This window comes from Leptosomus discolor, chromosome 1 (genome assembly GCF_034619465.1).
Source record: "Leptosomus discolor isolate bLepDis1 chromosome 1, bLepDis1.hap2, whole genome shotgun sequence".
Lineage (NCBI taxonomy): Eukaryota > Metazoa > Chordata > Aves > Leptosomiformes > Leptosomidae > Leptosomus > Leptosomus discolor.
Window position 1 is genome coordinate 82952152 of NC_141391.1, and position 24628 is coordinate 82976779.

The 24628-nt window shown below is 40.7% G+C and overlaps 1 protein-coding gene across 2 annotated transcripts in view; it reads left to right on the forward strand.

Moving 5' to 3' along the window:
- Positions 1–24628, forward strand: part of FRMPD4 (FERM and PDZ domain containing 4) — a 409280-nt gene that overhangs the window by 293085 nt on the left and 91567 nt on the right. The window contains exons 1-2 of one of the 2 annotated variants that reach the window (XM_086461202.1): positions 4121–4143; positions 5911–6027. In XM_086461202.1, the coding sequence (XP_086317328.1) occupies positions 4136–4143; positions 5911–6027 (125 nt within the window). In that variant the 5' untranslated portion in view covers positions 4121–4135. Of the gene's footprint in view, positions 1–4120; positions 4144–5910; positions 6028–24628 lie in introns of those variants that run through there. The other variant, XM_086461061.1, reaches the window with a different exon arrangement.

The window sequence follows — 24628 nt, forward strand, 5'->3', positions numbered from 1 at the left end:
TCGTACCAGGAGCTTGGAAGATGTTTCCACTTGGTTTGGTGCTCTTAGGTGTTTTGCAAGGGAGTACAGAATGCAGAGTAAATAATAAGATGATAAAAATTGCCAATTTTATTATGTTATACAGCAGTTTAAAGATAAGAGCTCACTATTTGTTGCAAAGGATTCTTCTGAGGGTGGTGTAAAATTCGTCTCCAGGTTCATATGCTTGAAATTCAAATTTTGGTGTCTACGTGGAGTGACATGTAGAAGCTCCAAATGATACTTGGTGGAGAGTTAGTCAATATGGATAGGAGGCTTGCAAATTCAGATGTCTACTTTAGAATAGAGTTGAATCTTTAGCTCTTCACTAAGACCCTAGGCACCAGAGATGGTCTTCAACTGCATCTTGAGATGCTGCTTTCTGGATTTCTACCAAAGAGGCAGCCCATCAGTATAAGCCATAACCTGAGTGCAAGCCCAAACTCCTGTCTCAACAGAGGCACAGAGCAGGAGAGATTTCAGAGAAAGACAGTGAGAATGATCAAGCCTGTGAAAACCTTTGTGCAAAGAACAGCTGTATAGGTCAGGACTCCTTAGCCTGCAGTGGAAACTGTTTGGGTTCATGGTCGGTTATGTTAGAGATCTACTGAATTGTAAATGGCATTGAGCAAGTAAAAAAGGAGAAATTGTTCACCATTGCAAGTGGGAGAGGGCATCAAACAGAAAGTGGCAGGCAGCCATGAGAATACAGATGGATACCTTTGTTATGCCAGTGTCAGTCAGGGAAAGTGATAATCATGGAATGAGAGCTACCAAAACCCAAACACATAGAATAACTCCCCTTCTCACCCAGTTAAGGATTTCAGGGAGCAGGAGTGAAGTTCACTATGACCAAGACGAATCAGGTTTCTGCCTTCTTCAAATTATTAGGGGGAAAAAAAAAAAAAAAAAAAGAGAGAAGTGGGGGGTTTCAAGGTTTCTACTAGTTTCTATTGCTGTTTTAAATGTCAGCAGAGTGCAAGCCGGGATTCTTGGCCAAGGGTGTAAAGACTACCCCAGTGATAAGGCAGACCTCCCAACGCTGTGTCCAACATCATTCCTAAGGAAACAAGGATTTTGGTGTCCGTTGTCCATGCAGAAGGGTAAACATAAACTTGATATCCGTCTTTGGGGTGGATAGACACGCTAGCAATGTATACTGAGAGTTATGCCCCAGTAGACACTAAATATGCTAAATCAGCTGCCATGTGGTCATCTATGAGGCTGTGGAGTAGGCAGAGATAAATCTGAATGGAAAACATAGCTGCTGGTTTTAAGGTGAACTAGTTTACTAGCATTGGCACAAGAGCAACTGTGAAGTAGGATTGTCTGATGCCGGGAGGATGGGAGTGCTGGTTTTGTGTCAGTGCCAGTTTATGCTGTTTTAAAATTACAGCCCGAGAGCTTCATTTCCATCAGTTTAGGGAAGCACTACATTTGTAACAAAATTTACAGGCTTGGGCTATAGTGGTGGTACAATTAAAAAGTCTGTCAAGATTTCTACAGCAAAGTCCTATTGAGAAGAATTTCCAGTTGCTGGTTAAAAAAAAAAAAAAGGTTTTGGGTATTATTATATGCTTATTGTCTGACTCTGTAGATGCTATTTTTTTAAATTGAATTCCTGCAAATTTAAACGTTTGATTTTTTTGATGGTTTAAAAAATGAATGATATTTCTTTCTACTTCCAGCATTAACACTATCTCAAACTGTTGTGGACATTAGGCTCTAATAGTATGCTTCAAAAAAATCAAACTGTTCTAGTTTTGATCTTTGAAAAAGAGGTGGATACTATTGCAGACTTTCACTTCTTGTTTGTACCATGGTTTATGGTGAGTATGTTCTGCATATTGCCTAAGTGTCACACTGCTGATACGATACAGGAGACTTTACGTATGAACTCATTGTTTCAGTCATGCCTCAAGCGCAGGGCAGAAAAAGGCTGGCCTGAAGATACTCCCTGTGGCACAGCTATTGCATTCTCCGTCAGGAGGTAAGGCCTCCGTAGGGCGTGTTCGTTCCTTACATGCTGCTTTAGTGATTTAATGAACTAATTGTTCAATGTGAACCAATCCAGAGGGATCAGATTTTATACTTCTGCAGCAAGAATGTCAAAAGCAGGTCAATGGGATATTGTAGATAATGCTGCTTTGTTTTCAGACCTCTACTAGCACTATGCTGGTCTAGGCTTTCATGATGAAGTTTGCCACCTAAGAGCTGTGCTGTGACAGGCGCTCCAGCAGCAGGTCCGATTGCTGTAAGCAAGCAGGGATGGTGATGGACAGCAAGCAGCAAGTTACAGCAGTGCCAGTTCTTCATCCACAGGGGGGCTTGCTGAGGTAGAAGGCACATGTTCTTTATCTTTCTGGTCTTTCGGAGCATGCAAGTCTTCTAGAAACCTAGGCAGTCTTGATGTGCTCCTTCTTGTTTGCCTGTGAGAGAAGGAAGTGGCAAATGGTGATCAGCAAGCTGAGGGATTTATCCAAGATCACCTGCAGGGAGGTAGGACTTGGACCGGGATCTCCCACAGCCTGATAATCTTCCTTACCACTGAGGCATCCTCTTGACTTAAAGCCTGCCAAGATGGCTTTGTGTTTCCCCCAGGTGAATTGCCTGACCTGCTTATGGTTTCCTCTGGAGCCTTTGATATTTCTTCTGGCATTTATCTCATCATTGCCATCTTTGCCATCTTTTGCCCTTTGTATAGTGGCCATTAAACAGAATCCTTGCAGACAAGCATAATAATATTCAACAAGTGGATGGAGGTGTATAAAAAGAAATAATGCAGTTCATTCACTCATTTTTTTCAGACTGTACAGGCAGCTGGCAATCACCAGTGCTAATCACCTTTGAGTGTAAAAACCTTGTTTTGTTGTTAGGACATAAGTGTTTATTAATGAATTGTACAACGACTATAGGAAACATTCTCTATTTGTTTTTTCCTATGGAGCTACCTTGTTGAATTTGCACACATCTAATGTAGGTGTGTAAAGTGTCTCAAGTGCTGATTTCTCTCCCGCTGATTATGAGAAAATATGGAGGACTAGATCAGATATAGATGTATCTATAGTTAAGTAGGACAGTTATTACCCATCATATATGAGAGGTTCTGACACCATTAATGTTTTAAGGGCTCAAAGAAAGCTTTCAGGGGAATTAAATTTACCTTAAAATCCACTAATGTTATAATCCATGTAAAGATGAGCCCTACATTTGAATACAGAGAGGAATAGAATCATAGAATGGTTGGGGTTGGAAGGGACCTTAAAGATCATCTAGTTCCAACCCCCCTTCCATGGGCAGGGACATCTTCCACCAGACCAGGTTGCTCAAAGCCCCATCCAACCTGGCCTTGAACACTGCCAGGGAGGGGGCAGCCAAAGCTTCTCTGGGCAACCTGTTCCAGTGTCTCACCACCCTCACAGTGAAGAATTTCTTCCTAATGTCTAATCTAAATCTACACTTCTTCAGTTGGAAAGGTTATCCTTCTTTCTATCACTACGCTCCCTGGGAAAGAGTCTCTGCCCATCTTTCTTGTAGGGCCTTGTAGGAATAGTATTGATCATCATCACTGTCCTATGCTTCTACAAATTATTTGATAGTAGAAGTTTGATGTGCTTTATGTGGGAATTCAATGTCACTGTACCCTTTGTACAGATGGATAAACTATAGCACAGAGGTTGTGAAACACATTTAATTAATGTGAAAAGTCTTAAATGCACAGCTGTCCATCTATAGTCCGGACAAAATAGGTTACTTTCTACTTTATTTAGTGAACTGCAGTGTTTAGGACCCCAAATACTCTATAAAGTGTAATTTGAAGTCTATAGATTTAGTTAAGCTGTCATTCTTAGATTGTAGGATGGCTTCCATCTAAAAGAAGGGACCACCCTTTCTCCCTCTGTCAAGCATATGGAGAAACAGGAATGCTTAAGCTCAACTTTACATGAAACTGCATGAAAAAGTGTTGAAAGTATTTGTTTTCTTTCATCAGATGCCTGGTTTTTAATTAATTCCTTTGATCAGGTATGGGTTAGTTGCATTTATCTGGGGTAATGTAGCATATCTGACATTTATGTGTTTCGTTAGCCGTAACTGTAATTTTATTAAGATTTCTAGCATGTTCAAGTCTTAGACTTAAGCCCTGTCTTATGGCAAATACCTGTGTTTGAATATGCTAAGAGAAATGTTTTTCTACTCCTTGAAGAAAGAGTACTTAATGTACTTGTTAAATCAGATGATACCTAGCACTCCGTTGTGATGCTCTGCTTTACATGTAAATTATATTTTGAAGCACCGTATCTTTTCTCAGTAGTGATTAATCCTTGAAATAAAGGGGGAGGGGGAAACAGCTAGTTGTTTTTAATGATGCATTCCCCCTTTGGGGAAGATAAACGATGCACAACTTTGTTGAGTTTAGCAATTTGCAATGAATTGTTGAGCTGTCCGTGGAGACCAATTCTGTTCCTTCAGAAGAGTGTTCGTCAGGTTACATTGTGTTCTGTTTCTCTAAAGGAAATAAGGTCTTATGTCTCTATCTAAGGCAAGAGGTGCTAAGTTCCTTGCTAGCACTTGGACTTAAATAAATCTAGCCAGTAAAACTAAGCTGTAATATGTTTGATGGGTGGAGAAAAGGCAGAGAGGGAGAAGGCAACTAATTCAAAATGTGCTCTTATTTTGTGTGGTTTTGGTTTACATGTCTAAATTTCAGATTGTATTCAGTGTTGTGTGCTGATTCATCTCCGCCTGTTTGTGCTGTGCTCTCAGCTGGTCTTTAGTATCTTTGGTTGCACTGCTCCCTTTTCCTGCTCGTTCTCTTTTTCAGGTTGTACACAGATATTAATGACTTGATCAATTTTGCTGCAAGACTTATTTGTTACCTTCTGTACCTCTAAGTCCCACCGCAGAAAGAGGGAATGTGCGGTAACATCTAGCTTAACTCCTGCAAGTGAGGGGTAAAACATTAGCACGAAAGTCGGGGTTTCCTATGGGAAACTACGGGGGATTCTTGCTAGCTATATCTTTGTCGTGTATGGAGTCAGTTGATGGCACCTCACAAAATGTTTCAGATCTAGTGGGGAAATACTGTCACTTGGGAGTACTACTGAGTCTCCCTTAGTTAGGTGGGCTGTGTAAGCTAGTCCTTTATTTAAGACGATATGACTTGGCCCTCGCTCGGGAGTGGGAATACTAGCAGCGAGTGCTCGAGCAGTGGTATGTAACGGTGTGCGTGCTCAGAGGTACTGCAGCCTTTACATAGTTACTTGGAGGAAGAGCGTAATGGATAACGATCAAGTGCAACAACATCTGCATATTGAATCAATTTAGCATCCATACACAGAAGTGTCACAGCCTGCCTTCTTTCTGGCACGTGGAACAAAAAATGGTTTGCTAGCAGTGAGGATGGGTGTTGATGTTCCTTCTCATGCCAGGTGGTGCACCACGTTTGTGATGTGCAGCCGTGTGGTGGGTGGGTTGTTTGTTTTGTTTTGTTGGATTTTTTTGCTAAAACTGTACTGAGAGCTGGCATTTGAACAGGGGGTGGCAATGAATGAAAATGTTCCCCATCGCTTGTACTAAAAACTATTGAAAATGGGTATTGTGGATGTGGGACTGATGGGGTATGACAGATTCACCAGCCCAAGGCTTGAACTCGAAGACTGTTAGAAATGACCATGTGTCTTTCAACCAACTGGAAGAATATTACAAGTGTAAGCAGACCTGCTAACCTGTTTTCCCTTGCCTGGTTTTGTCTGTATATTTCACAACTGTGAAAGTACTTGGATGCCAAGTGAATGATGTAAAATAAATAAATTGGAAGAATAAATCCAACAGTCAAATAACTTTTTTTATTCTTTCTTCCCCGCCCCCCCCCCCCCCCCCCCCAAATTGCAGCCACAGGAACAAGTCTTCAGGCTGGCCTCACCCTTCAGGGACCTGGAGCTTGAACCAGGGGACACCTTATGGATGGGAGATGACGGCAAACAGAGATGGAAGAGACTACTTCATCAAGTAAGTGGGCAGTGTGAGCTGTGCAGTCTGTAGCACAGTGCTGCAGCCCTGCTCTTCACTGTATCTCCTGCGAATCCTAATTCTTGCTTCAGCCCTACACAATTAATGTTCAACTGTTTTGATTTATTGGACAGAGATAGCTCTGATTGTACTTTACTGCGCCTTGTTTTGGTACTTGGTTATTTCATTTACCCAAGAAAATGCTGTTGCTATTAGGACCTGTAATTCATCAAGGCATTACAACAAATGTCATTAGCAAAAAAATAAAAATAAATGCCATGTTTAAAGAATGAGGCAAAAGGTCAGTTCTGACTGAGACTAACAATTGTCCTCCATCTCTGCCACGTGAGCTCTTTCAGTTTGTCTAATATGTTCATTATACTGGTAATGAGAAATTGTATATTTTGATCCTGTGTAGTAGATACTCTGATTCTTAGATTTTATATAGTCCTTTAGCTCCAAATGTAAAGGTTTGCAAAATAAATGTCAATGTGGATCATGTGGTCGTAAACAAAATTGGCTTTTCTTTTCCCAGTGAAAACTGTGCATAATTATTCTTTAAAATCACTTAAGTGGCTTGGATGAAATACAGATTGCTGTTCTAGCAAATGTACCCTAAACGTGGCTTTGGAATGTCTTCACTAAAAAGCAGTAATGGTGATGAGTTAGCAGAACCATTGCCTGATTTTGCACTATCAGTTGCTTTAACTTACATCCCACTTTTAAGGCTAGCATTTTGATTCTGCTCGTGTGGAGGGTTGTTTTTTTTTTTAAATTATTATTTCATTTTTATCTTTATCAGTCTGATTAGAAACTTGCAAGTGCTTAAAAAAGTCACAGAATCACAGCATGGCAGGGCTTGGAAGGGACCTCTGGAGATCATCTAGTCCAACCCCCTGCTAAAGCAGGTTTGCCTAGAGCAGGTCACACAGGACTGCATCCACCTGGGTTTTGAATATCCTGGATGAGAATTACAATTCTTTCTTTTAACACAGAGGAGAAGGATGACACTTATTTTAAATTGGCTATTAAAAGCTCTTAATTCATTCAAGATCCTTCATCTGCAAAACCAGAATTGTACAGCGTAAGAACAACGATCCCCCTTACTCTGCTTTCTCTTCCTCCCCTCTTTGCCCAGGGTGTGTGCCTTGGCTTCCTGGGAGGCATTTGCTTTTGGAGCCAAAGCAATGTTTGTAGCAGCGTGGTGTCCGGCAGGCTTTCAAGATTTAGAGTGATTTCAGACCTGTCCAAATTGGAGCAAGTTGTCTGTGTTAATGAGGGCTCAAAAGCTGACTTTGAAATGTCATTTTCTTCCTTGAACACGTATTTGGCATGCTTTGCATGTCAGTAAGACACAGAGTGCAGCGCTGGACAATGTGAAGCTGAATGCCAGGCACGATATAACTGTATTAGCAAAAGTTTTCTGCCTTTACTAATTAAGCTTGTCAAGAAGCATAGGTGACCCTCTAAAGTACTGTGCAGATGTGACTCTGCTGCTTCTGTTACTCTAGTTAGTGAAGGGACCTGCACACCTTGGGTGTCCATTTTTCCTGCGGACTGTCGGTATGTTCTCCTCTGTATGACTGAGATTCGCTTGAAAAAATCGTATCGTGCTTCTGAGGACAGGCACTACATTTGATTCCTCCTCTTTTCTCACTGGTCACATAATGGGATGCTGCACTTGTTGTGTAGCTATAAACAGCTGTGGCTTACAAAATGCAGTGCATTAGTACTCATTAATTTTGCAATTTGGGAATGTTTTCTAACTCTCAGTAGCTAATGATTATTTTGTTTATTTTTTGTTTGCCTTTTAGTACCTTAAAGTGCCATATCCTTCTCTTAAATGCAGAAAACTGCATGTGGGAACAAAACCCCTTAACAGGCAGTGCCAAATTATGCCTTAAGTAATGTTAGGCTTGTTGGTGTTGTTTTGTTGTTGTCATGGTTGGGCTTTCTTTTCCGTGCTCTTGTAAGGTTTGCTCTCCATTCTCTTTGGGGCCCTGGTCTTTCTTCCATTTTTCTCTGCCTGTGAATAGCAGGCTATGTGGGGAAAAAAAATAGGCTGCTTTAAGGGGTGGAGAGAATGAGACCTCTGAGGAAGCTGATCTACAGAAGCGTTTGATATTTTCTGCCAGACTTTCTTACCCTCCGATATTTCTGAGCAGTCTTAGGTGCATATTGAACAATGCTATGTATGTACACGCTGCGTGAGTTATAGCATGTATTCTTGTATCAAATGGTTTAAAGCAACAGCACTGGCTGTAACATGTGCACCAGCCATGTCTCCAGAGCAGTAATGCATCTTACATGAAGTGACATTCCCCTGAGATGCATTAAAAGCCAGTAACTTTAGAAACTGAACGAAACCAGGAAACCATTTGGAATAGTGTACTGCTGTACTGAATCACCACCTAGCCAGCCTTACTAGTGAACGTCAGCCCCAGTAGCTACTACTATGTGACTGGGTAGTTATGCAACATGTATCTTCAGTTTAGAAGAGTGGCCAAACACTGAATACACCTAGTGACTCTGCTAGCGATTCCTCTGTGGAGGTATATAGTACCTGTCCTTACGGTGCCTGTTGTTTAGCCAAGGAGAAGCCCTTTTTGGATTTCAAAACAACCACTTTTGCAAATACTGCATGAAACTACATAAAGGAAAACATAATTTAATTTTCTTTCCTTCATTTTTCACCTCTGGATTTTAGGAATGAAATAGTGAGATGATTGTTGACAGTTGTGTCAATAAAGGCAGGAGAGGGATCAGCGAGACAGCATTTCATATTGTCCCCAAGGCTTTTATAGCCGTACAGATTAACAAATTGCATCACAGTGAAGGAGAAAAAGCAATTCAAATCATCTGCTTAGTTTTGATTAAAGATGTATAAACCAGGTATTATCACAATGAAATGTGCACATGAGTTCTGTACAAGCAAATAACATAATTCATAGCAACATTAACTGCTTTTTAGTTAAATAATTTACTTAGTGCCATATGTACATACCCATTCAACTGCAAGCAGACATATTGTAATTTTGAAATTGTGGGAGGAATAGATAATCCAGGAGAATCTTTTGGTGAAATGAAAAGTAATTATATAGTGTCGGTGCAAATGCTTTAAGGCGTGAAAGGGAAGAGATGTTTATTCTTTCTGCTGAAGCAAATTTGGTTTCTTTCAAATCTCTGAAAGCTCCTATGGCCTGAGCTAATCAGGGGCAGCTTCCATTGCCAGGCAGCACTTCTGTAAAAGTGTGAGAAGAGCCTTTTATCAAAATGTGTTGAGATGTCGCTATCAATTCATTATCTGTACTGTACAGATGGCACAACTGGGGTCATATTGCAAACCTCTAAAATACTTTTTCTTAAGTTTAGGCCACGGTAAATTAAAGTTCCAGAACTTCACCCGTTCCCTTTTAACTTGCCATTTTTACTTGAAATAGCCTTGTGAGATAAGTAATGCATTTCAGTATGGGAGGATGGCAATCATCTAGTATTCTTCCAGCTTGTTTCTGTAATGCACAAGTTGTATTAAGCTGGGCCTTTAATATGAAATAGTTTGCAGAGTATATTTAACGATTTTAAAGGCCTATTTTCTTTGCATTTATTATATATGCTGTATAGTATATGATTATGAGAAATTTTGAGGTCGGGGGAGGTGATTCTCCCCTTCCACTCTTGTGAGACCCCACCTGGAATACTGCCTCCAGCTCTGGGACCACCAGCACAAGAAAGACATGGACCTGCTCAAGTGGGTCCAGAGGAGGGCCACAAAGATGATTGGGGGCTGGAGCACCTCCCCTGTGAGGACAGGCTGAGAGAGTTGGGGTTGTTCAGCCTGGAGAAGAGAAGGCTCTGGGGAGACCTTATAGCGGCCTTCCAGCGCTTAAAGGGGGCCTGCAAGAAAGGTGGGGAGGGACTCTTGATCAGGGAGCATAACGATAGGACAAGGGGTAATGGCTTTAAACTGAAAGGTTAAAACTGGGAGATTTAGATTAGATGTAAGGAAAAAGTTCTTCACTGTGAGGGTGGTGAGGCACTGGCACAGGTTGCCCAGAGAATCTGTGGCTGCCCCCTCCCTGGCAGTGTTCAAGGCCAGATTGGATGGGGCTTTGAGCAACCTGGTCTAGTGGAAGGTGTCCCTGCCCATGGCAGGGGGGTTGGAACTGGATGATTTTTAAGGTCCCTTCCAACCCAAACCATTCTAGGATTCCTGTAATGCTAATTTGAATCCAAACATGAAACTTATTAGAAATGTATTTGGTGTGAATGTAGGGTTTCGGGGAGATAGCGTGCAAAGCAGGAAGGTTTTGGGTGATTTTGTCCACAAAGGGTTTAGCTTCATGGCAATTTCAGCTTACCTAAGTTGCCACTGCTATTATCTCACTGATTTTCAGACCTATACATTTTCGCCCTTTCCCTTGTGTCGGTCTTGCTGCTTGTCAGACCTGAAGGGGGGTTGATACAGGGAAATAAACTGGCAAAAGCTAGTAAAAAATTAATCTTACAGAGAAAGCCACAAATTTTATGTCAGTTTATCTCCCTGAGCCCGTACTCCACATGGTCTGGTAGAGTTGCAGTATGGTTTAGGATGGAAGAAACCTCTGAAAGTCAGCTGCTCCAACCTCCTGCTTTTGGAGCATGGCTAATGCCAGGTGATGAGCAGCATTGCTGACACACTGAAATGACTGTCTGATGTGGGAAGAAGAAGGCAGCAGACTTGTGTTGGCTTACCTGCCCTACGACTGCACTCTAAGACGCAAGTTGAAGGAACATTTGCTGCCGTGGAAAGTCATACCCTTTTGATTCCTATTCCTATTTAATTCCTAAGGTAACAAGTACTTTGATATTTTTATGGATCTGGCTTCTATCATTCAAATGAAGACCAGAGTCTGAAATCAGGTTAACTGAAAGGAAGTGTAGCCTTTCCTATCTGGACTTGAAGCACAGTGGTCACAGTAAGGTGTAGTTAGTTATTACACTCCTAAAACAATTTTTGAGAGGGGTCTGTTAGATCACCGTATCCTTATTTGCAAGAGATGCTATTGATCACGTTTACTTTAACTCTTGTTGCTTCAGAGAGGATGACAGGGTCTCTCTGCGTTAGCAGTTTGGTTTGCTCCCTGTTTTACTCCAAAGACCCTGACCATCTGTACTTCATGCATATTAGCTTGCTTTTGTGTTTGTCTGGAACAAACTGAGCAAACAGCTGGGACCCCACAGATGAAATAGAAGGCAGCACACCCAGAGATCAAAGCCTGAAGCATTACTGCTTGGCTTGAAACCACAGGTCAGTCCCCACAGAGCACAGCAAAGCTGGGAGAGACCTACTTGTCAGAAGTCTTTCCGAATCTTTTTATGTTAGTATGATGTGGTTGCTATGCCAGTTGAAACATGCCACAACATATTTTGATCTCTTGAGCGCCTGCTCTTGTTTTTCACTGGTGCTTTTATATTTAGTAACACTAAATTCTTCCAGACTTTTTCTGGGTGTATCTGACAAACTTAATTCTTTTTTCCCCTAAGGTATGTTATCCTGCATATAAGATCAGGTCCATGATTTTTGGCTTGTGAAATCATTACATTTTGATTGTCTCTGCTTGGTGTAGTAACTATGCTATTCCTGAAGTATGAAATTCTTGAATGTTAGCTTTTGCCCCATACATAAAACAGAGGTAACGTGTTTGTGTTCTTGGGTAGCTAGTGCAGCTCACAACACCCTAAATTCTCAAAGCATACACAATACAATATTTCTTTACAATACAGCAAAGCCATTATGTTCTTCTATACTCAAATACTTACTGAAATTTTCTTTAGTAGTATTCATCTTCCTCTTGCAGTGCTTGCTCTGCTTAGAAGAGGAAACTCATTCATGTTCCTGAAGGGTGGAGTGCCTCTATGTGTGTTGTGTGCATCCTGTCTGGCCTATGTGGTCCTCCTTGTACACCCAGTTCTCATAGGTGGCCAGCCATATGGAATGACAGAACACAGTCACTGATGATATTAATGGCATATCAATCAAGCATCCTGCTTATTATGGGACACTAATTTGTACCAGATGCAAAACAGGCTCACAGCCTGCTAATCATTTTACTCCAAAAGAAATAAGCACAGAAGAGGATCAGACCATTCAGCACTTTTTTTTTTTTTTTTTTTTTTTTAGTTTCCGTGTGTATGTCTAGCCCTACCCCAAACCGTCCTGTCCATATGTTCTGCAGGTTTTACACAGCTATTGGTAGTTTACTTTTTTTCTCAGAATATTTCTCTGGGGTTTACTTTGTTGGAAAGTTCTGAAAACAATCAAAGGATATAAAATATAGTGAGAACCTTGATTGTTGTTACAGTGGTATTCATCTTCCTGGGTTTTGAAAAGGCTGCTATTATTTGTACCTTAAGACTACCTTAGTACATAGGGCCATAATGAAAGTTTGAAGCCACCTTCTGCCCTGTCGGTGTGATGTTATATAGCACTTTACTGAGTATTTACTGAGTACATTACATTCCTTCATCTCTAATTACAGAAACAATGTGGACTAAATGGAAGATTTATGTGGCATTTGCAAAAATATGAGCAACAGTGCTTCTGCTACTCCGTCCTCCCTCAGCTGGTGTGAGAGCACTTGTGCCTGTGCAGAGTGTCAGAAAGAGGATTTGTTTCCTTCTCTTTGCAATTCAGAGTAGGGATGTGAATGGAGGCAGTCTGTACACCAGGATAATGCCTCAAGCCAAAGGCTGACTGCAGTGTGCCTCTTTAGGCATCTCCACTCCCAGGTGAGGACCCGAGGGAACAGGCAGAGGAATCACACTCTCTGGCCCACTTATTCCCACATCCCTAAAAGGGACATCCAATGAGATTGAATGGCAGGCAGTTTAACAATGATAAAAATAGTACAACCTATATAATTAGCAAATATAACTCAGCTACAGGTTACAGTAAAGCCTAAAATGCTTCACAGGATTCAAATGTACATTTGCAATATAAATTTCTAATGAGACTTCCACTATTAAATTACATAGGATTAAAAAAAAATTAGAGCAGATATAAAATCTTGTTTCAGACAAGCGGGTGAGTCAGCTGCTGACTGCCTAGGGCTAGGACGAAACTTCCTGTATTAATCAGGTTATTCTATAATTACAAGGTACTTGCACCTTCCTCTGAAGCGGGTACTGAATGCTGTCAGAGAAAGGATACTGGACCAGGCGGACAACAGGTCTGATTGGTATGGTGATTCTTGGTTTTTTCTCTCTCTCTTTTTTTTTTTTTAAAAAAAAAAATTCTCTTGTCAGTAATACGTACTGTTGATATGAATAGTGGGCTATTAGAGAAAGAGTGCTACTATGCTCCTTTCAGACTGCATACAAATTTGCTTTCTGTTGCTAAGGGTTTGACCTGCTGAAGGACAGGATCGTATGGTGGAAGGGGAAGTTGGACCAGGAGAGATGAGCAGCAGCAGGGACACAGAAACACAAATGACTGTTTAAAGCAAACCTGAATAATTAGGAGGAGAAGAAGCAAAATTATATAGCAACCTATTTGTATTGGTGATCTGCCTAGAGACGACACAGGCATACGGTGAAAAAGAAAGTATTGCTAAATCAGCTTAACCTCCTGAAAAGAGAGAATGATTTAACAATTGTCCTTCCTTCACGAGAACTGTTGCTTTAGCCATAAATATGGCAGGCATAAATATGACAGACAAAATGATGTTAATATTGACTGGGATAAATCATTGTTGTAATGGAGAGAATAATAGCAAGGAGATACTGGTTTGTGGGGTTATTTTATTTTAACTAGAGCATGTAAAAATGGAGAGTTCATTGCATTGCAATGCAGCTGTACCTAAGCCAGTTGAAATGCAGTAGCTCAGGAGCTAGCCACAGCAGCGTGGCTCCTTTCCTGTCTCCTGGCTTGCCCTTTCTGAGTCCTTTCTGCACACCTGTGCAACCATCACTTGCTGAACCAAGAAGATTCCTCACACTGGAAAGGTGAGGGGAGTTACACAAGAAGCTATGGATGTCAGTGGGACTGCTCAGAAGAGAAGGAGCTTTTGCTCAGTCATTAGCCTTGAGTTGCCTGGATGTAATTGTACCTAAGTGGAGTACAGGGAATCATGTACTTCAGGCCTCTGTTACAGCACAGATTGCTGATCTGTGTTTCTGATTTAGTCTCCAGTGTTTACTCCAAACACAAAACGGGCGGGGTTGCCATGAAATTCAAAGTGTTGCGTCCTGGAAACTGTTACTCTTGTGTGTTGGAAGGTGGATTAGGAAGTGGAATAAAACTTCTGGAGGAGAACCTGTGTAGAAAGAACAATAATCAGGGGATGCTAACCCTGGATCACAGTGTGTGGAGGTGAGAAGATGAAGTCCTCGTTACTGTTGGAGTTCACATGCTTCTGGGTAGATGTTTCATGTGGTGTAACAGCATCTCATCTGTGCGTTACAACTTGTAAACGCATCTGTAGAAGCATTGCTTCAGTACAGCAAGCTACCCTTCCTGGGAGCATAAAACAAAATAATTCTTGTAAACAGTTTGTGTGAGAATGATAGCCCCAGTCAGAGTCTGCTTTTTTAGACGTCTCTCTTGTAAAACAGAGTGCGGTCCCTACAGAATTGAGATTAAAAGCATCAAGTTCTGGTTCTGCGAAGCCTTGCAGGTGGTTGGGAGAGCGATAGTGGTTTCTAAGAAGTTATGAAGCCTTATCTTGGGTCATGTGCTGGTATTCCCAATGCTGCAAACACAGAGGCTCTGCATGTAAAATAGCACCAGGCTAGTTGATAGTCCCTAAAAAGAAAGAGGGTAAAGCAGTCCTTGAAACACCAAAAAGGTAGAACGATCCTGCAGGCTGTACATTGGGGCCTTAGTGGCCACAAGCTTGAAAAAAAATAAGTAAGGTAAAGCTGTCTGATATTTGGCGATGGAACTGGGGCCTTTCACTGCACAGGCTGTGTGAAATTTCCCACAGGCCTTCAATTGTGGCGTTAAGAATAAAATATGCTAGAGCTAGGTTACAGAGCAGAAAAAAGGGGTGAGTATTATCACAGTATATCGCTGCTGCTTAAATAGCACAGCTGAAGTACACTAACTCATCGCAGTGCATGTACAGAATCTAAACCAAGTTACCTAATATGTTATGCCGTGCCAGGAAATACCATATTGATGATGCCTTTCCAGCAGTCGTTCATACACTAAGGAACTGCATGCTGAGGTACATGAAAACCAGCACTGAAGAAGCTGTATTTATCCTTTTGGCTTAATTTCTGTCCTATTAATGTATTTACAGTTTTCTGTAAAGAAAATCAAGTATAAGGCTACTGTAAAAGGTGCTTATTTAGGTTGTTATAGAACAGCAGGGTAATTTGTTTTAGAAGGATGACACTACCAACAAAAGCTTACTGAATTTTAATTCTCATTTAGATTTTAGTTGCCCTTCTTACAATAAAATACTGCTTAATTATACTCCAAATGCTCAGCTCCCAAATATAATGCTAAAAATCCTCATATTATGTATGTTGTCATGTATGTGAAAGATTAAGGTGAATAAATAGTTTGACTGAACTCAACCTAGTCACTGACAAAAATATGACTCGCTGCAATATTTTGAAAGCCATTTATCTAGTGCTCACTAGGATCCTGTGCTGTTCCACAGAAAAACTTTGATTTAAAATAAACCAATCAAACTGTGTGGCTGCACAATTAAATATCACCATGGTAACAGGGATTAAGCACACGAGGTAAAGACCTGCTGACAGTGCAGAGACTATTTCAAGTTTCTTACTCTTCCAGCAGTAGCCAAATGAGTTTACATTTTCTGTATCGAACATTGGGAGACGTAAAATGAAAGAGATTGAGATACTTGTGTGGCATCTTGGGACTTCAGAGAGTATTTTCCTGACAGGGGAAGTAATTAGCTGGAATTACAAATAGGAGCTCAGCAGACAGATATGAATAAGTGTTTGCTCATGGGATACAAATAGCATGGAAAAACTTTGCTATCGTTTAAGAAATTGAACAGAATAATAATGCCATTTTGCTTTTAATTTTTAAGTGAGCTTAGTTTCACTTAGGTAAGATGGTTATTTGCAGCTCTGCTAAAAATAACATTTCTAATGTGTATTATACATACAAAGTTATAGTTCAGATAGACAGACTGATAGTCAGTGAAGACATAGGATGACGCTTTAATCAATCCTGAAGTGTTTCTGCTTGTCTCTGGCTCTATTGCTAGCTTTTTCATGTGTATGAAAAGTAATGGAGATGCCAATCTGCTGGCAGGTAGAGTTTTCGGCTTTTAGTGGTTTAGGGTTATTTTTGTTTTTTAGATTGGCTTTTGATTCCATTGTAGGAGAGCTATTCTAGTCATAGTGGTATGGTCTCTTACTGCTGCGTAACGCTGAAAGACCTAGTCTAAACTGGGAGCCATAATCCCTACCTTTGGTTTATCGCCAAGTGTTCAGTGTGATCGGGGTTGTCAAAATAGTGGGCTTTTCTGTCCAGGAAATGCTTGTCCATGGTTTTGTGCTGTGCTGATTTTTCCATGAGATCAAATTTACGAGGGTATCTTCTGTCACTGATTTCTGTCAACCTGTGAGACATGGAAGTGATCTGCCTTCAATGTGCAAGCCATCTGCAGCTGTTCATCTTGTACTGGACAGATGTGAACTCTAGCACCTGTGCTTTCTGAATATTCAGTCAATATTTTGAGCTCACTTGATGTTGAGATCAAGGCATATGCTTCCCACCAATGCTTACGGGTCTGAGCTTGGTCTTGGGATCATGCTGTTCTTATTCTCTGTGATAGGATGGACCTCCCACCCTTGAAGAGCAGATCTGCTGCTTAGGAAATGTTCTGAGAGACCTAGTGGTAGATGGGCCCACAACTGCACTTCTTCTGTGGGAATCAGAACTTGCCAAATCTGTCAGAATGTATTTTAGTGTCTGGTTTTGATTATGGGAGTCTATACAGTCCTTGACGTCTTTGGTTCTCTATTCATTTCAAGCATAAGCTTAGGTCTCTGTGTGTAAACAGACAGAGTTTTTAGCTCTGCTCTTAGGAAAAGATGTGGCTTCAATTTTACTAGATGTCTGACATCCAGTTTTGTTGGCTTTGAGTTAAAATCTCTTTCCTTGCATGTTGAGATCCAATTTGTTTTTTCGCATCTTGGGATGAAAGGCCTTTGTTAAATATTCATGATAAATACTGCGGTTATATCCAAAAATCCTTGCATCTGGCAAGCTCCTAAAGGAGGAGATGAATACCAAGCACATTTTGTAGGAGCCAGTGTAGAAAGTATCTGTTTAAGGTGGCACTCTTTTGTCATACAAAAATGCAGAAGCCCTGTGAAGGTTAGGTCCTGGCATAAGCATCCAGCAAATGTAGAAGGAAGAAGTAGTGAAATATTGATGAAACATAAGGTAAAATCAGAAACTCAGGGATATATGGGAGAAATTTCTTAAGAAATTACTTACGAGATACAGGAGACAGTTTCTTAGAAGTGTTGTATTAGATAGTGCTGTCCCTGGACTTGATCAGGTGGGAACAACAGAGTTTCACCTGGAGACTAAAGAGGTGCTTTATGTTTCTCTTCCTGCTTATAATTCCTTTTGTACAGCATTTTCTTTTTGCTGCTGTTTTTATTGTTTTTGTTTAATCCAGTTAGTGCCTTGAGCTGGACAGCAGAGACTTGGCTAAAAGCCATACTGATAAAAGACATTTTGTTTTGGGCCACAAGGGGCTGATTCTGGTAGCTCATAGTAATGACATTTAGGGATTTTGTTGCATAATTCCTGTTGCCAGCATCCTATTAAAATTCAGTTCTACTGTTTTAATAGAGTACTAGGGAATGACAAGCTAATGATCTACCTTTGCAAAGGAAACCATAAAAATATTGCCTCAACATTGATGTTGTGCACTGAAAAGTCACAACTTTCCAGTCAGGAATCTTTTTAGTTAAAACATACATATAAAAAATAGGGGTTTCTATGCCTTCAGACATGAGCCAGGACTGTGGCTGGATCTTGAAAAGGACTTGCTTCCCCAGAGTGTCCCACCGTGACTAGCCAGAAGTTTCCATAAGGTGTTGAACAACGCCTGGTTGGAGGAATCCAGACATCAGTAGCCTCATACTCTGCTTAAAAACAAACAGTCCATTTAGTTTCCTGAATAGAATTAATTAAAGCAAGTGCAAGCTAATGGGCAAATCATAGGACCAGCTGCTTTCGTGGCGTGAACCTTCAGGAATACAGTTCCTGAAGGAGGAACCCTGTCACCTGAACATAATGTGTAATAGCTGCACAGCTGCTTTTTCAGCCTTGCCTCTGTGACTTGCATAGGCAATTGAGCCCTGTGCCGAAAGCCTGGGTGCCATTAGGAAGAGTGACAGGACAAGGCTTTCTGTAGAGCTGCTCGGAGCGGGAAGCTTGGTTGGGCTAGCTTGTTCCTTTTCCATAAGCTGCTTCTTTGGCAAGCCGTACTTGGAGTCAACTAGTGTTTCCCTGACATCCTTAGAAAGGATGTCATGACTCCAAATGCTCAGGATCTGGCAGCCTAAACCAAGTTAGCCTGGTAGCGCTTAGCTTACTGCTACTGTTATTTGATTTTGTGCTCAAATTTAAAGAATTGACCAGCTGAACCTCCAGACAAATTTGCTCCAAAAATCATGGGTTTGGTGTTTGGGTTTTTTGTTGCTTCTTTGTTTTTATGCTACAGGAGCACATGAAGACTGCCACATAAAATTGGGATCCTCATGTAGTAGTTGGTTGTATTTTAATTAGCAGATGCTAGAAAGACAGAATCACAGAATGACAGGCATTGGAGGGGACCTGTGGAGAGGTCTCATTTTTGATTGCAGTGCTGAAGTATGTTAAGAATGAGTGAATTTTTAAGGAGGGATTTACTGCCACCCTCTCCTCCCCACAACTGTGTCGAAATTTAAGAACTGCTTGCAAATTTTTTTTGTAACTACCGCTCAGTGGAAAATTAAAAAGCAAATCAATCCACGTGTTGCCAGGCTAAGTGTTCTGCCATATTTGAAAGTCATAATGATGTTTTCATGTAAATATTAATGATAGAAAAATGATTTTCTATAGAGTCTTTCATTAGATTTACACAGAATACAGCACAAATGCTTCTTCTACATTGAAGAGAACCCTAATATGTGTTTGCATTGACCACTCAGTGTAATACAGGCGTTCCCTACTGAGCTTTTAAAATACTTTACTTGAACTGCCTGCCATTCTCAGGCTATCATAAAGCTCAGCATAGACTATCTGAAAATTTATTTGGCTTCTCAAGCAGGTTTTACAACTCAGGCTGATCTCTCTGCTGTTAACAGATAAGCTGCTACTGGTATCTGACTTTACTACTTTAAAATTACTTTGGTATATCTGTGCAAGACTGCAGGTGGTCTAATGGCTGCATTATAGACAGGCTACCGCTCTCAATAAATCTCAAAATCGCTGCTTTTACTGGCTAGCTAAATGTGGATGTATGTGAGACTAAGGGGGAGTGTCAGGGAAGAAAGTCAGGTGGAGAAGAGAGGCAGAGAAAGCCGGGAATGTTTCATTCCTTATGGAAGTACTAGTTTGAAGATTCAACGTGGTAATAGAGGTGTGTGCTTATGAGAGAGATACACACACACACAGAGTCACGTATGTGTCTATATATACCCACATAGAATCATAGAATCATTAGGTTGGAAAAGACCTTCGATGATCTTAGAGGATCATCGAATCTAACTGTCAACCCAACACCACCATGCCCACTAAACCATGTCCTGAAGTGCCACATCTATGAATGTTTTGAACACCTCCAGGGACGGTGACTCCACCACTTCCCTGGGCAGCCTGTTCCAATGTTTGACTACTCTTCTAGTTAGGAAATTTTTTCCTAATGTCCAATCTAAACCTCCCCTGCTGTAACAGTTTGGATTCAAACTGTAACAAATGCAGAAAATACTGTTGGGATGATTAGTGGAGGGAAAAAAACCATTATATGAGGAGAGACTAGAAGACATAGATTTGTCTAGTACAGCAAAGCTAAGAGGGAATAAACACCAGGAAGAAATGATAAATATTTAAAACAAATTATTTGTGGCAAAAGAACTAAAGGGACTATACGTTTAGATTGCGTTAAACATTAGAGCAATGGAGCTTATGCCCAAGATTTCAGTCATAGCACTGGATTGAGTAGTCCAAAACGGGTTTACACTGATCATTGGTGAATCGTTAAAGGAGGTTATATGATACAGTTTATATGATACAGTGTAAAATCACAAGGGATTGGAGATAATGGCAAACCAGATCCCTTCCATTCCTATTTTTCTGTGAGTCAAATGGCACTCTACTTGTTTCTTTAGCGTGTAGATGAAATCTGAGCAACACATTTGCAAACCAGACTTTAATCCACTGTATGCCCTTAGAACCTTTTGTAGATATTAATGAAACACATTTAATTATCTCTGTTAGACAGATTACTCAAAGCAATTTAGATTACCACATGAAAATGGAATAAAGATCAGTGTTTTTAGTAAGCGTATGGGTAATAAAAATACTTAAATGGGATGATATTCAGGGAGATGATGTGGTTTGACTAGGCTCTTAGATAACTGTATAAATGCTCTTTTCTAAATGCTGTCACAGAATGATGAATTATAACTCTATTTTTAAAAAATGAAAGATAGGAGAGGAAATATTTTTTCTTAAGTGTTTATAGGTAGTATCAACAAAATGTTTTTCTTTTTCTGGAAAAGGAACATTACCATCAATCTTATTAAAGTGAAAAAGACGGAAGTGGGCTGCAAATATAAGGGCAAGTTAAATGAATCAGGAGTATTTTTTGCTGACAGTTTTGAGTTCTATACTGTTGTCTGATAATAACTGGGATGAGTTATTAATTTCACCAGGATATGTTGTCTGTCTTCTTCTGCCCACCTATATAAAAAGCAATTACTAGTATCTGATACCATTTTTTTTGAAGCAGCATTTAGGGAATCCAGTTGCTCGTGTGATCTTCTGAATAACTATTATAAATATATTAAATGATGTAAGGCCTGTGACATTTTTGAGTGAGTAGACTTTTAGTGGTGATAATATAAATGCTAGTGCTTTGGAAATGTGCTAGTTTGACAGCTCTTCAGAGACTCAAAAAACAACAATTTGAGTTCATTTGGCCTGTATATGGCACAAGTTGCCAAGGCCTCCGTAGTTTAGGCATCCTCTGTATTAATAGAGTTCTTCTTTCATCTAATCCTACAAGTTACCTTCACACAGGTTGTTGGTGTTGCTTTTTGGTGGTTTTGTTTGTTTTAAAGACTGACGTTTCAGCATTCAATGTCAACTGCATACTTTTCTTGGCAGTTACAGACAGCAGTTTCCTTGAACTGGCCCATCAACAACTTGGGACCTTGCGGCACAGGCCCTACAGTACCTACCGCAACTACCCAACAAAGAGCTGCACTTAGGGCACATTTCAAGGAAGTATGGATGTGAGGTAGTGTCAAGCAAGTGATGGTGCTGGAGCAAGACAACAGACTATGTATGGTCAGCATGTTCTGGTTAACATTTTACATGCTGCACTAGTCCTCTTTTCTGGGAGGAAAACATCTTTCCATCTCTATCCTAATGTATAAAATACTAATGCTCTTTATGAGTTCTCAGGACTTTTCATTCTTATCACACATTTTATGTTTTACTGTTTCAAATAAAGTAACGCAACTGAAGTAATGCTAATCAAGTGTAGAAGATGCTTTAAGAGAGGACGAGTTGGTGGCTGTCTAGACCAAAGGGGACTCCTCCCATCCTGGTCTGATAGCACCACACTGCTGCAGTTCTCTGTCCGCAGGTCCAGCTCACAGGGAGACTGAGCAGCACATAGTCCCCATTCATGCACGTGAGTGCACACACACACGCTCTGTACAGCCACAGCCAATCACCAGAGTCACGTCTGTAGGCAACCAGCACCTTTATGGGCACTGCATCACTATAAACAGCACTTGCATAAACGTGAAGAGTACAAATGGCCAGATCCTGTTCTTATGTGTTAGCAGATCAGGCCTGAAGCTTGCTATTGGATTACACAGACACATGCACACACCCCACACGTGCACAAGTGGGTCTCTCCAATATATGATCCAGACTTATGGTCTCACCTGTAGCAAACTCGGTCCCTGGTCTCTCTGGCAGCTGTCTCGCAGACCTCCTGTCCTACCTGCTGCCAGGTCTGAATTGAAGGTTGCTAATCTCTGTCTGTCTGTCTCTCTCACACGTGTGCTCTTATGCACAGTGTGGAAGCACACTCACACAGAAAATAATTAGGATTAGAGTTTAATCAGAAGATAGGACAGACTGGTGATCAGGCAAAGGGCCTGGCTGGACAAATGTGCTGGCCACCAGCTTGTCTTAGTGCAACAAGTCCCTTTGATTCTGACTTCTCTCTGTTGTCCCGCACTTGTTCTTCCCCATCTACCTTCCTTTTCTCCACCCTTGTTTCTTCCCAGTTAAACAGTGTACCCCTCACTGCTTTTCCCCATTGGTTCCACTTCTGGGACATCTGTACCTAAATATGGTGTTTGTGACACCGTCACCTAGATACTGTCAACCTTACCTAGTAAGACCAATTCCGTCCCCTTGGCATGCTTGGCCTTGCAAGTTCACCTCCCCAAGAGTCAGCAGGGCTCCCCTCCGACACACTCATCTTTCATGTGGCTCCCCCTCACCTGCATGTGAAACCCAGCCAGTCCTCATGGTGCTCTCTGTAACTTTTGACACTTCTCACCCTGCTGTGTGTTGCAGCCAGCTGTTTCTCTTGACATGCCCAGTAGTTTTTCATGGTCGATTAGCTGAACCTCAATTTCTCTGCCCATTAAAAAAAAAAAAAAGGAAATAAAAATGATCCATTATGAAAACTGAAATTACTGTGTAGTCCCAGGAAGTGTCATTTTCAAATTCTGTCCATAACCAAACTCGGGGGGGGGGGGGGAAGGTGGCACAATATGTCATAAGTTAAAAGAAAAACTTTGCTCTCCTTTTGTCGGTGATGTTTGGGTTCTAATTTTGCTTTATTGTTATTGTATTTGAATCCTTTCTAACAGTATTTCAGTAATGTTTTTATTTATATATGCTTTCTCTCCAGCAAATAAGGGTTACTATCTAAGCCAGATAATGTAGATTTTTTTTTTTTAAAAGGTACACTGCTTTATGCATGTTACAAAATCTCAGAAAAACTGAAATGAAAGTACCAGGCTCTGCTTGGTCTCATTCCCTTTGCAAAGGCTGCTGAATACCTCTCATCTACAAACCCTTTTTAGTTATGTGTAACTTTACCATGCTTTCTTTGACTGAGCTGAAATTTTTTGGTCCCCTTGCTTCTCTGAGACCTAATTGGTATTTTGAAAAACATCATCCCTTTCCTGGAAAAACAGAAGGTGTCTTGCCAAAGGTCGTTACAAAACTTGGTTACCAGTCTTTGAGACAGGTGTTTGAAAGGTGACCTGCACATCACCTTTCAGCCAGAGATGTAATTTCTGGTGTTACTGTGAAGTTCTGCCGTGTTAAGAGTCTTCTGAAAATTTTGGAAATTGCTGTGCTGAGTAGAATGTGGAAACTGAAATCTCCAAAAGAGCATCCATGTAGTATGTCCAAAAATTGCATGGCTAAAAAGAAGTATGCCAATAATGACTGCTAGGCATCAGAATGGAGAGCTGAGGAGGAAGCTAGGGAAGAGTAGGGACAATACAATTTGAGGAGGAACTAGTGTGAATGGCAACACTTGGATTACCTGAGTACAAGACAGTCATTAGGAAATGGGAGAGGAGGAGGGTTAGGTCGAGAAGAATTGATCTGAAAAGGAGTTGGGGTGTGGAAAGATGGAGGACAGAGGAACTAAACAAATGACATCTGTCATTTTCTTGTAACACAGTGGCTATTACTCATGATCTGGTTATGATCTGTAATAATCCTTGCTATGGTTCTGCAGAATTTCTTTCCGTAAATGTTGGTCTAGATATTGTTGGGTTTTGTTATAAATTCTTTGCTTATAAATTCTCTTTATTTATGCCTTTCAAATGGATAGGAGCATTAGGTCTGCAACATGAATATTAATATTTTACCTTGTCAAATGCCCAAAACAGATAGCCATGTGGTATAAGCAGATATATAGTCTACATTATTAAACATTATGAGAGTTCAGGATTGACGTGAGTTAAATATTGCAGTTCTTGGTAACTGAATCAAAATTTGTTGTACAAAATGATATTATTTAGTTGTCCTGAAATGTCACTGCTAGTAGTTAGTTCTAATGTATTCATTTAATGCGGTGTTGCTACCTTTCACAGAGGTATTATTAATATTTTAGTTATGTATACGAGTGCCACTGGCAATATGAGGCCACAAGATGAATACAACAGTACAGCTCTCCTGCACAGGCAATGTTTGTGTTGTACATTCTTGTAGACCATTAATTATAATTGTATAAAATCTATTGTTGAATTTAGACATCAGTCACCATCATAGCGAATAAAGAGCCAGATTCTCTGCCATAAGTCAGCTTAGCTTCATTAGTGTCAGCAGAGTCCTACTGATTTACACCAAAAGAGATGACACAAA